The 13,102-nt window shown below is 47.3% G+C and overlaps 1 protein-coding gene across 6 annotated transcripts in view; it reads left to right on the top strand.

The window, feature by feature from the left end:
* The window catches only part of RNF213 (ring finger protein 213), a 231,935-nt gene that overhangs the window by 158,332 nt on the left and 60,501 nt on the right, over positions 1 to 13,102 (top strand). For all 6 annotated transcript variants that reach the window (XR_009761276.1, XM_061615791.1, XM_061615789.1 and 3 more), the window contains exon 41: positions 10,391 to 10,511. Coding sequence is in view for 5 of the 6 variants with exons in the window: in XM_061615791.1 (XP_061471775.1) it covers positions 10,391 to 10,511 (121 nt within the window). In the remaining variant the exon portion in view is untranslated. The remainder of the gene's footprint in view (positions 1 to 10,390; positions 10,512 to 13,102) is intronic.

Raw genomic sequence — 13,102 nt, 5'->3', positions numbered from 1 at the left:
CCGCTTCAGGAGCTCACATCTATGGCTCCGTTTTGGCCACGGAGGCAATGGCGCTTAAGGCTGAGGTGAGGAGCTCACGCAGGCAGCGGCACTGGGCATTGGCGCTTCCCGGCCTTTTCTCTCGCCCACCATTTTGGCAGAGTTTTGCCTCCTTTAAGGCTGAGATGAGCCCTTGGAGTCCCTTGGAGCTCATGCAGGTGGCAGCGCTGGGCAGTTGGTGCTTCCCACCCTTTTCTGTTGCCCAACATTTTGGCAGTGTTTTGCCTCCTTTAGCCCTTCTGCCCGCTATTTTGTTTTCAAGTTTTCTCACTTTTTTTCTTGAAGGATTTTTTAGTCTTCCTCAGTTTCTTAGCCCTCCTTGATCCCTTCTCTCAATGTCTGCTAGGTTGAGGGCAGTTATCATTTATGGGGCATATATAGATTTATTATTTTTTAAGAAAAAGAAAAGCCTATCACCTGCTGTTGGGGCTGTGCTGCACCCCCATACCATGCATGTGGCCTGAGCCCTTAATTCTACGCATCCCTCTAAAAGGTTTTAAGTATGACATCTCCACAGCCTTTTACTGTATGTGGGCGTCTGGGTGTGAAGTCACATGTGTGTCCAAGTGCTAATTCACTGCACCCCTCTTCCATGTGTGTGTGTCTAAAGGTTATTTCACCACACCTCTCTTCCGTGTGCATCTGTGTTTAGACGTGTCTAAAGATTGTGTTCCGGCCACAACATCTCAATCTGTCATGATGTCCAAAGTATCAAATGCATGGCCTCTAAGCACCAGTCCTCCAGGAACCACTCTATGGCTGCTGCCAAGATGTAGCACCTTCTCAGCTGGCTGCCAAATGTGCACAGTTTGTGTCTCATCCAAGCTCACCGGAAGTGTCCTCATTCCCAGTCATTATTTCTGTGGAGCAGACTGCACTGCTGGTGTGCTACTCAAGGGTTTTGTCATACATTGCCAGTGAATCCATCATAGAGGCTGGGGCTCAGGCTCCTGTCACTGCTGCGTTGGGGCCCTTCTCAGCTCCTACACGCCAGTTTGATGCACTAAAGGCACATCTAGTGACTATGGATCCAAAACTTGACTCTCTGCAACCCAAGTACCTTTGCTTGGGCTCAGGTCGACTATGTTCAGATATTTTTGCCCTTGGCTGCATTTCTTTGCTGCAATTAGAGCTCAAATCGCTCCCTTCTGCTGTGTGCAGTTAATTTTGCCCTTGGCAACATTTGTTGGCTGCATTAGAGCTCAAACTGCTCCCCTCTACTGTGTGCTGTTATTTTTGCTATTGGCTGCATCTCCTGGCTGCATTTAGCACTCAAACCGCTCCCTTCTACTGTGTGCGATTATTTTTGCCCTTGATTGAATTCAGAGCTCTTTAGAGGTCAGACCACTCCCCTCTACTGTGTGTGGTTATTTTTGGCCTCGCTAATCACCACTACCCTCTGCTGTGTGCAGTTAACTTTTACCTGTGACTGCATTTAGAGCTCATTAGAGGTCAGACCACTCCCCTCCACTGTGTTTGGACATTTTTGGTCTCGCTAATCTACCATGCCCCTCTACCTATGCTTGTGTTGATTATATTGCCTGGTACCACTCCTCTCTACCATGTGCATGTTACCATGGCCAGATCACCCTGTGCTGTTCTTTACGGATATTGCTATTGATGCGCAGCGGAGTAACCATTTCGGCAGCCATCAGAGCAGTCCCATTTATATCTGTGTTGAGGCACAGCGCGGTGATATGCGGCAGCAGCCATTGCAGCAGCCATCAGTTCCATTTTTCTCATAGCCTGTGTCAGAAAGAATTCCACCGGGAGGTATGTTGAATACATTTTGGGCTTCACCATGTGTGCACTGTTTTTCCTGTGGCCGATACCACAGTCACTTCACACCATATGGTAAGCAAGGCTGCCCTAAGGTAACTAAAGCACCTAAATTTGGGCCTTCCAGGTATTCCCCTTCAGGAATTGCACCTCAGCAGCAATATTTGGTGTCAGTGCTGCTTGTGGATAGAAATGGGCAGCACTCTGTCTGTCCAGTGGCTGCAGAAAGGGCTTAGCTTTTCGGTCAGAACCGTGGGGAAAGGTCCTAGTTTACTACCCAGAAACCTGATGCAGAAAAACGGTGTAGTCCTCTACTGAGGAATATCCCACCATTTTTATGGTATCTCGCTTCCTACTTGGTCCTAGTTTGTCTAGGGACTGTGATAAGGGGCCTAGCCGTTTCATTCAGAACCTTTGGGTAGAGATATGGCATAGCCCTCGGCTGAGATGTACGTCCATCCCTTTTTATTAGAAGCACTAGCTCTGCAGCTTCAGTATTTCTAGAGGCCTGAGCAGCGCTAGAGACCTGATTCCCTTTTTCCCTAGGCCTGAGCCTCAGCAGGCCATTTCCAGTGGCAACAGCAGAATAATGTTGTGGCTCCTCTAGGGGGCCTCAGTGTACTGCACTGCCTCACGAGCTTCAGCTCAAAGCTTCAGTCTGTCCCTGGGAACAGTTGCAGTCCTTCATACCTGTTGGTGTAAAATTTGCAGCTTTTTATAACGGTCTGTGCGAGCTTTTGCAGTTTTTCATTGCCCAATGACTCTTCTAGGGGGGCCTAGCATAGTGAAGGTATACAAATTGCATCATGAGATTTAGCTCAAGGCTCCAGCCTGTTACTCAGAACAGTTGCAGCCCTTCATAACTGTCTGCGTAAGTCTTTGCAGCCCTTCATAACTGACTGTGTAGATTTTGGGGAGTCCTCATGGCTGTTGTGTAAACCTTTGAATTTATCCTGTGACTTCCATACAGAGGAGGACCTTGTATTCATCCCGGTGGGGAAAAGGTTAATAAGCAGTATAGTTTGTTTATTACATTTATTTATTTATATTTATTTATTTGTTTGATTTATATCCTTCCCTTCCTCCCTGCAGGAGCCCAGGGTGGCAAACAGAAGCGCTAAAAACACTTTAGAACATCATAAAAGCAGACCTTAAAATACATTAAAACAACGTTAAAAACATTTTTTTTAAAAAGCTTTAAAACATCTTTTAAAAAAGGGTTAGAAATATTATTTAAAAAAACATTTTAACAAGCAATTCTAACACAGATGCAGACTGGGATAGATCTCAACTTAAGACTTGTTGAAAGAGGAAAGTTCAAAAGGCGCCAAAAAGATAGCAGAGATGGCGCCTGCCTAATATTCAAGGGGATGGAATTCCATAGAGTAGGTGCCGCCACACTAAATGTCCGTTTCCTATATTGTGCAGAACGAACCTCCTGATAAGATGGTATCTACAGGAGGCCCTCACCTGCAGAGTCCAGTGATCTGGGTATATAAGGGGTAAGACGGTCTTTCAGGTATCCTGGTCCCGAGCTGTAAAGGGCTTTGTACACCAGAACTAGAACCTTGAACTTGGCCCTACGGTAGCAAATGGGCAGCCAGTGCAATTCTTTCAGCAGCGGGGTGACATGTTGGCAATACCCTGCCCCAGTGAGCAGTCTCACTGCCACATGTTGCACCAGCTGCAGCTTCTGGACCAACCTCAAGGGCAGCCCCACATAGAGCGCATTACCGTAATCCAGCCTGGAGGTTACCAGTGCATGGACAACAATGGTCAGGCTATCCCGTTCCAGAAACGGCTGCAGCTGTCTTACCAGCCGAAGCTGGTAAAAGGCACTCCTAGCCACGGAGGTCACCTGGGCCTCTAGCAACAAAGATTGATCCAGGAGCACCTCCAGACTATGGACCTGCTCTTTCAGAAGGAATACGACCCCATCCAAAGCAGGCAACTGGCTAATTTATCCGAACTCGGGAACCACCAATTCACAGTGCCTCCATCTTGCTAGGATTCAGACTCAGTTTATTGGCCCTCATCCAGCCCACCAACAAGTCCAGGCAGCGGTCCAGGGCTTGCATGGCCTCTCCTGATTCAGATGTTACGGAGAAATAGAGCTGGGTATCATCAGCATACTGCTGACACCTCGCCCCAAAGCTCCTTATGACTGCTCCCAAGGGCTTCATATAGATGTTAAACAGCATGGGGGATAAGATGGTACCCTGCGGCACCCCACAGCACAGCTGCCAGGGGGCCAAAAGACAGTCACCCAATGCTATTCTCTGAGAGCGACCCTGGAGATAGGAAACAGTGTCTCCAATACCTATCTCACCAAGTTGGCTTAGAAGGATACCATGGTCAGTGGTATCAAAATCCACTGAGAGATCAAGTAAGATTAACAGGGTCACACTCGCCCTGTCCTTCTCCCAATAAAGGTCATCCATTAGGATGACCAAGGCTGATTCATTCCCATAACCAGGCCTGAACCCAGACTGGGATGGGTCAAGATGATCCGTTTCATCCAAGAGGACTTGCAATTGCTGCTCCACAACCCTCTCAATCACCTTCCCTAAAAAGGGGATATTTGCAACCAGTCAGTAGTTGTCACCAATGGGTCCAGGGTGGGCTTTTTCAGGAATGGTTAGATCACCGTCTCTTTCAAGGCGGCTGGAACCACTCACTCCCACAATGATGCATTGCTACTCCCTAAATCCACTCAGTCACACCCCTCGGTAAGCTTTAATAAGCCAAGAAGGGCAAGGGTCGAGAGGACACGTTGCTGGCTGCATCATTGCAGGCACCTTGTCCACATCATCAACTGAAACTGTTCCTGAGAAATTGCAGCAGACATTGCACTGGACACCTCATTGGGGACTACAGTAGATGTGGATGGGGCATCAAACTGCTACGGAGGCAAGCAACTTCACCCTCAAAGTGCCTTGCAAACAATTCACAGTGGGCCTCCGAAGAATCTAAAACACCATTTCCTAGAGTTGATGTCAACAGACCCCTGACAATATGGAAAAGTTCCAATGAACAGTTACTTGAGAATGTGATGGAGGCAGAGAAGTGGGCCTTCTTCGCCGCCCTCACTGCCACACAGTAGGCACGGTTATGATGTTTTACTCGTGCCTGATCAGCCTCACAGCACTTCATTTGGTACTTGCGCCCTACCCGTCATCCAGCCTGTTTCATTGCTGTTAGCTCACTGGTGTACCAAGGTGCAAGCCGGGCTCCACAATGCCAGAGAGGGCGCTCAGACGCAACCATGCCAAGAGCCCGACACGCCTCACTATTCCACAGCGTGACAAGGGTTTCAACTGTGTCACCTGCTCTATCTACTGGGAACTCCCCTAGGGCATTCAGAAATCCTGTGGATTCCATTAGACTCCGGGGGCGGACCATCTTAATCTGTCCACCACCCCTGCATGGAAGGATTGGAGCCATAAATCTAAACTTCACCAGGAAGTGATCTGACCATGACAATGGGGTGACATCCGCCCCCTATCTCCAGACCACCCCTTCCTCTATCTGGAGCAAAAACCAAGTCGAGGGTGTGCCCTGCCCTATGTGTTGGGCCAGTAACAACTTGAGACAGCCCTATGGTCGTTATGGAGGCCATGAAGTCCTGAGCCGGGACACTTGAGGCAGCCTCAGCATGGACATTGAAAGCACCCAGCACTATTATTCTGGGCTCCTCCAACGCCACAGCTGAGATGGCCTCCTCCAGCTCAGTCAGAAAAGCTGCCGGGCAGCAGGGTGGACGATACACCAGCAGCAACCCTAGTTTACTGTCTCCTCGTCCCGACACCAGGTGCAGGCCCTCACATCCAGTTACAAGACAGAGTAGTTTCCTGGTGATGGAAGTTCTGTAGACCACAGCAACTCCTCTCCCCCCCCCCCCGTCCCTGCAGCCTGTGCTAGTGTTGCACCGAGTATCCAGGTGGGCAAAGTTGGGTCAGATCAACTCATCCAAGCTCACCCACCCAGATCTCGGTAATGCACACCAAATTGGCACCTTCATCCACAATCAAAACATGGATGAGAGTGGTCTTATTGTGTGCTGATCTGGTGTTAAACAGCAACACACTCAGGCCAGTGGGCACAGCAGATGAGCAATGAGAAGCCCATCCATGAGAGGAGTGGCAGCAAGGAACAAGGCACAGATAGCTTTGCCCTCGTCTTCTATGGTAATTCACCACATCCCCATGGCTATATTTCCCTGTGCCTGTAATCACTGAAATTGGGGTGGCATCACCCATGTTCCTCTGTACTAAGACTTCTCCTAAACACCTGATACGGACCCAACGCGAGCCTACCAACAAAACCTGCTGGAGCAAATTATCCCAGTAGGCCTCTGTGAGGATTGGGATACCTATTCAGACTTTTTCACACAGGGCCCATCTACTCCCCCTCCTGTCTCACACCCAGGGAGGGCCAGCCTTCTGCCAGGTACAGACTCTCACTCTGAAGGCATCTGGCAACTATCTCCTATCATTCAGTGCACTGCACAGGCTCCCACCCTGTGCAGGAACTACACATGCACCACACGCCCTCCCCACCACCAATCTCCTCTAGATTGGTTTAACAGAAAACAAATTAAAAAAAGAAAAGGTAATAGAAGGGGGCTAGCACCCTCACCCTCGAGACTCCCTAAGGGACTCTCCAAGGGGCAACCCCCTTCGGTGGCAACCCCGCTGGCGGCAGATCCACCACCCAAGGGCAGCTGGGCTTTTATGCCTCCTGACCCAACCAGCAGCTGATGCAAGAGGCTGCAAGATTAACTGCAGCCTTTCCCTGGAGCCAGGGTCAGGCAGGTGGTGCCAGTCCTTGCAGCACTTACCAGGGGCTTCAGCTGTCTTGAGAGACAGCAACCCAAAGGAGCAAGCAGCAAGCACCCAGATGCTCAGATACTCACTCCCAGGGCAGGTCTTCAGACCCCTAGTGCTGCAGCTTTTCCCCATGTAACATGAGGTTACACTTTGTCTGTTACATGAGGTTTCTGCCCTAACTATTCTAGGATGTCAATGCAAATCTCCAGTTGGCTACTTGGAGCAGTTGCAGCCCTTTTTAACTATCTGAGAAAATCTTTGGATTTATCCAGGGACTTCCTTAAAGGTTCTAATGATCCTGCAGCTATCCCATAGCTGGGTAAACATTGTTTAGCATAAATTAAGCTGATTGCTTGGTTATGCCTTCACCAGCAGATCCCTGGGTGACTTAAGACAATAAATCAAGCTGACTGCTTGGCTAAGTCTTCACCAGCGGTCCCTGGGTGATTTAAGACAATTCCAAGTTCCGAGTAGCCTTAGTAAGGCTCATTTCTCTGTTTCATTTTGTGTAACTAGACTTAGGGTTACAGTAGGGCTCTGCTTTATGGCGATTCGCAGTGGCGGCAGCTCGCTCTCCGGGGCTGGCAGCGGCGGTGGCTCCTTTTCTTTCACTCCTGGTGGCAGTGTCTGTGGGGGTGGTTGTCTGTTGCCACTGCCCCCCAGCTGGATTTGGTTTGGTGGCTGCTTTTTCCAGCTGCTTGGCACTACTCCCCCACCATAAGGAGGGCAACCCAGTGGGGGGGGGATGCACAGAAAAGCGGAACATCGATCAACTGTTGCATGCGGAGCTTCAGGGGCCAAGCGCTGTCAGCTGGAGCTCCCCTCACTACAGCTGATCAATGTTCTGCTTTTCGGCAGGGGTCTGGTCCCTAACCTGCCGTTTAAGCGGGGGGCCCTACTGTACTCATATAGCCATACATGTGCTGAGGTGCAGTCCTCCTGGAAGGTGGTGATTGTCCAGTCAAGTCCTGACCTTCATCAGGAGTTCCCTGGGCGACTTAACAGTTTAAAATTCCATGTTAAATTTATCAAAACATTAAGCCTTTGAGAAGGCTTACTTCACTGCTCAATTTATGAAACGAGTACAGAGCAGAATACCTGTGTGAAGTACTTCACTGCTCAATTTGTGAAACTGGTGTTGAGGCACATTTGTAAGGATATTCGGCTTCCCTTCCTTCAATTAAGCACTACAGTGGTTAAAGTGAGGAAATAAATCTTTTATGATTTTACTGTTTGTTTTGTCAGGTAATCCTCCGGACAGGTTACTGCACAAATATTTAGTCAGAGCATGTCCCTGGGCATTCTCTTCCTGTGGCTGATTCTCCAGCAGCCCCATATGTCCAGGGGAGGCTTGCAGGCAGGACATGAGTACAGCAGTGGGCGCCTGCAGTTTCGGGTGACTAGGGGTTCAAGCATTTGGCCCCTGTTTTTGCAGTTAGAGCATGTTCATCATGTCTGGTGATCACTGCTACCCTTGCCTTCCATATATTGGCCTATTTTCTTGGACCTAGCCAGCTGCTGGCTTCCTCCCTGCATAACTACAGGGTAGCCATAAGACAATAGTAAGACTACTCAACCTATAGTCTATCTCTGTGTAACTACCAGGTGGCCTTAAGACAATGGTAAAGGTAGGAAGCAACTCATGGATCCTATGAAGTGCAATGTTCTTGTTCTTTTTCCTTAGGAATTCTGTTCGGTTTGTGGGGGCAATAGTCTCTCAGATCTTTCATTTTGAAATTCAGCCAGTTGTTTAATCTTGCAACTGGTTTCTTCTTGAAATAATATGGATTCTACTAGGGGACTGTATGAGATAGTGCTAGGGGACTGTATGAGATAGTGCTAGTCGGACATCTTGGCCTGTCGGCCAGGTTTGCTGGATGTTTTCTCCATCATGGCATCTCCCATGCGGAAATAGCCCAACAGGAATTACTGTTCCTTTATAAAGGTTGAAGATGGGATTGAAGCTCAATACCTTGCATTGTCAGGCTTCTATTATCTCTCCAGTTGTGGCTGTTAATTCGGCAAGCTTCCCCATGGGCTCTCACCCTCTGGTTAAACATTTTTTGTAGGGACCCGCTCCACTCGCCCCAGCAGGATGTTACCACTTTCCACCCTGGAGGGGACAGACGATGTTGCAAACACGGCAGCACCCTCCACTTGAGCCCTTGCGGGTGCTGTCTTTCAAAGTGCTCTCTCTAGTAGCCGTCTCTTCGGCTAGACAGGTGTCAGAGTTGGGAGGTCTTTCATCAACCCGCCATCTCTGCACTTTTCATAAGATTTTAGTAGTTTTACATCTAGACCAATCTTTCCAACACAAAGTAAGCTCTGTGTGTCACAGTAACCAGGACATAGTATTCCCATCCTTTTGCCCTAATCCTGCTCACCTGCTCGAGAAAGCCGGGCAGAGCCCTCAAGGTTTACCTTTGCTGTAACCAAGTCATATGGCTAACTCTGGGACAGAAAGCGGTGAGATCTACCTTATTTTGCTGGTTGTGCACCTGCATTGCTCTGGTCCACGAGTCACTCGAGCTTCCAGTGCCTTGCAATATCATGGTGCATTCTACCAGGTTGGCAGCTACCACAGCTGTGTTCGCAACAATTGCACCTCTTTCAGATATTTACAGGCTGGTGATACGGTCTACTCCAGACTCATTCATCAGGCACTATAGTATGGACCACTATGCCTCTGCTGATGTTTCGTTCGGGAGGCGTGTTCTGCAACAGGTTATTTCTCATGTTTAGGCAGCAGGTAGTCCCTCCCTACTAGGGCTGCTTTGGTACATCCCATGTGATGGCATGCTAAATGGGGAAAACGGACCGTTGGTCTCACCTTAAAGGTGGTTTTCCCAGGTATCATGCCATCATGGCCCTCCCTGATGGAGGCTGCCTGGCTGGATTATACTGTATCATCTTTTCATGTACGTTTTTAGTGGTAATGTTACTTCAATTTCAATAAGTTTAAATGTGTTAATGAGTCAAGACCTTTGAGTATGTGTTCTGGCTGTTGCTACCCCTTCGTTGGACAGTTACTCTTTTATTTATTTATTTATTTATTTATTTATTTAAGCTTATATACCGCCCGACTAGCAACAGCTCTCTGGGCAGTGAACATTAAAAATACAATAAAAATAACACAAAACTGTACACAAAACTGTACAGTTTTTTCTTGGCTGTTTTGCCTGTTCCGTTTATGACTGTTCAGATGTCTCACTTTGGCCTCATCACAAATGAACTGGGGTGGGACCGGAAGTAGCAGCCCAGGTCTTGGCTCCAGTGCATTCTTACCTTTGGACAGTAGATGGCACTAAAACCCACGTGATGGCATGATACCTGGGAAAACCACCTTTGCGGTGAGACCAACGGTCTGTTCTCTCCCCATTAGAGAGGCTCATTGGGACAGATGTGGCTGTTGAGCTACCTCTTGAATAAAATAAGTGTGAATAGAGATGCTGTGCATCTGTGCTGCTGCATTCACTTAGCACTGGCCTCCTTGGCTGCAGTTTACTGGTGGGTTGGGTCAGTTGTGCTGGTTCTTCCCAAATAATATCTTCACTTCCATCTTGGATTGAATTTTGTAAAGAAAAAAAGGTTAGTTTGTTTCTGCCGAAGGCAGTGATGATCTTTTAATTTTATTATATAGCAAGAGTCCTCCCTCAATCTGGTACTTCCTTCCTACATATATGCCATAACTCGTGTGTGTGTGCGTGCGCACATGCCATAATTCAGATTTTTCTTTGAAACAGGAACCGATGGAATCGGATTTTCTCAGTGTCGCTCTTTATGGAACATGTCCTGCTTGGAGCAGAAACAAAGATCCCAGAGGTGCAGGAGGTGGTAAAGGGGTACACCTCAAGGCTTGGAAATGTAAGATCCCTTTTCTCATTTGGTTGGAAATGTCAATTTAAGCAGCATCCTTTCCTTACTTGGCTGGTCATTGACATAAACAAGTTAAAATATATATCTATCCCATTTCAGCACTCAGAACTTGCTTTTGTCAACAGGTAGAGCACTTAGAATTTATCTTTTCGCCTCTTCCTTGTATTAGTTTTTTAAAAAAACCTCTTCATACTTCGCTTAGAATTTTCCATTTTCTCAGCTTCACTTCCATAGAGTTCCCCACATATCCACAGAGAACTTACTAGATTGTATTTTATTTTACTTCTAAAATTTATAGGCCACCCTTCAGCACTTCAAAGTGATTCCAGGGTGGTTTCCAACATACATAAAATCCATCAAATACATAACGATGATTAAAACAATCAATTAATTAAACTTATCAATAAGAACAACAGCATGAGAATACTAAAACCAATGGGGGTGTTACTAATTTACTTCAAATGCCAGAGAGAATAAGACTATTTATATTTGTGGGTGGAATGACATCAGAGTTTCCACTATCTGTACTTCCAGGGGATGGGCATTCTACAGTTGGACTGCCACAGTAGAGAAGATTTTGTCTTGCAGTTTTACAGCCAATGGGATGACGAGAAGAGCCCCCTTGCCAACTGCAGGCCCTGGCACTGAGGAGATGGGAAATGTTGAGTTGTGTCCGTGAACCATTGAACTGGAACTGATCTGCTCGTTTGAGAAAGTGTCCACTCTTCTTAAGTTCTTTATAGCTATTGCAATCCTATCCACGAATTTCTGCTTTAGATGTTGGGAAGTGCATCCTGTTGTTCATTCTTGTACTGCATTCCTAAACACACCTACTGGGGTATAAATCCCATTGTACTTAGTGCACTTAAGTAAGTTTAAGGTTACAATGTTGGCCTTAAGATCAGAGTTATGTGTATACTAGACAAAGTAACTCATATTTTGCAACAAAAGATTTCACTTTTTTTTGTTCATTATAAGCTATATAAACATATTTGCTAATTACCAAAGGTATGGAGATTGAGAAAAGATAGTGGTGGAAGAGGGACAAGAACTATGTGGAGCCCTGGAGATCTGTTCAGTGGGCCCTGGCCCCAGTTTCTTAAGAGTATTGCATACATTTTCAAGTTCTTATCCCAATTATAAGAGCTAAAAATCTAATTTTAAAAGCAAATGGTTGCTGAGACTCCATGAAGCTGTCAAATGCAGACTTGGGAGTTGCACAGTAGTCCAGCAGTTGTTTAATTGAGGGGGAGAATGTCAAAGAAGCTGAGAGCAATGCCATCAGGAGTCTAGACCAAGAGGCTAGACCCCTAGCAGGGGCACCCAAGGTGGAATGGTGAAAGCTGAGACACCAGACTAAGATGCATCCAAACTCAGAGGAAGGCAGTGGTAAACAACCTCTGAATACCTCTTACCACGAAACTCCTATGAACAGAGTATCCAAAATGCAACATGAGATGAGAATGCAAAAATGAGAATGCAAAATGCTGGAAGATGAGACCCCCAGGTCAGAGCTACTGGGGAAGAACAAAGGACAAGTATGAGTAGCGCTGTGACTAATGACACAGCTGGGTCAAAGCCGAAAGGAAGCCCAGAGGCTGATGCGCACAGATGCTAAAGGAGAGTCCGGAGTTGTACAATGCACACAATAGGAACATGGAATGTGAGAAGCATGAACCAGGGAAAGCTAGAAATTGTCAATCTGAACAGGGTGGTTCACGACAGATGCTATTGGAGGTTGCTGATTCATAGGGTCTTCATAAGTCGTAATCGACTTGAAGGCACATAACAAATTGGAACTCGAAGGAAGTGGGGCAGAGCCATGCTGCAGGAAAATGTGGAGATGCCCAATCAGCAAGTAAATAGAATATAGCATGCAGAGCAGCAGCTAGAGAAGGTCCTTGGAAGATTAAGCAAGGAAAGGAAACAGAAGAACTTGAGATGAAGTCAGAAGGGAATGTAAGGGAAGCTGAGCATTTCCAGAGAGAAAGGCAGACAGCTGGGAAGGAAAGGGGGTTCAAGGCAACAGAGTAGATGTAAATCAGGGATGGAGAACCTCCAACCTACAGGCTAATCTTGGACAGCCGGAAGGGCCAATTTGACCCACAAATAATTCCCACATCTCAATTGCCCACAGGTGACGTCAGCTGGTTGCAGAAGGGCGGGGTTCATTCTGCATTTGCTGCAGGAGGGAATAGGTGCCTGTAGCCAACGCAGCAGAATTTAACCCCCACTCATCAGCTGATGAGGGGGAATTAAATTCTGCTCTAATCTCAAGATTCTTCATTTACTGGTGGGCATTGAGATAAGGATTGGGATGGCATTGGGCACTGCAGTGGATGGAACATCCAGCAGTCCACCTGCCTGAGTTAGTGGAGGTGTCTTGAGCGTGGGGGTGGTGTTTCCCAAATTGACTCTCTTGGAGGACTTCAACATCCACACTGAGACCCACTTGCCTGCTGTGGCTCAGGATTTCATGGCCTCCTTGACACTGTGGATCTGTCTCAGTTACTGTTTGCTTCCCCTGTCCCCATGTTGCAGAACACCATCTGGATTTAGCATTTGCTGCCCAGGAAATA

Source organism: Rhineura floridana, chromosome 3, assembly GCF_030035675.1.
Source record: "Rhineura floridana isolate rRhiFlo1 chromosome 3, rRhiFlo1.hap2, whole genome shotgun sequence".
NCBI lineage: Eukaryota > Metazoa > Chordata > Lepidosauria > Squamata > Rhineuridae > Rhineura > Rhineura floridana.
Note: the sequence above shows the minus strand (reverse complement) of the source record. Positions and strands in the feature narration are given on the sequence as shown.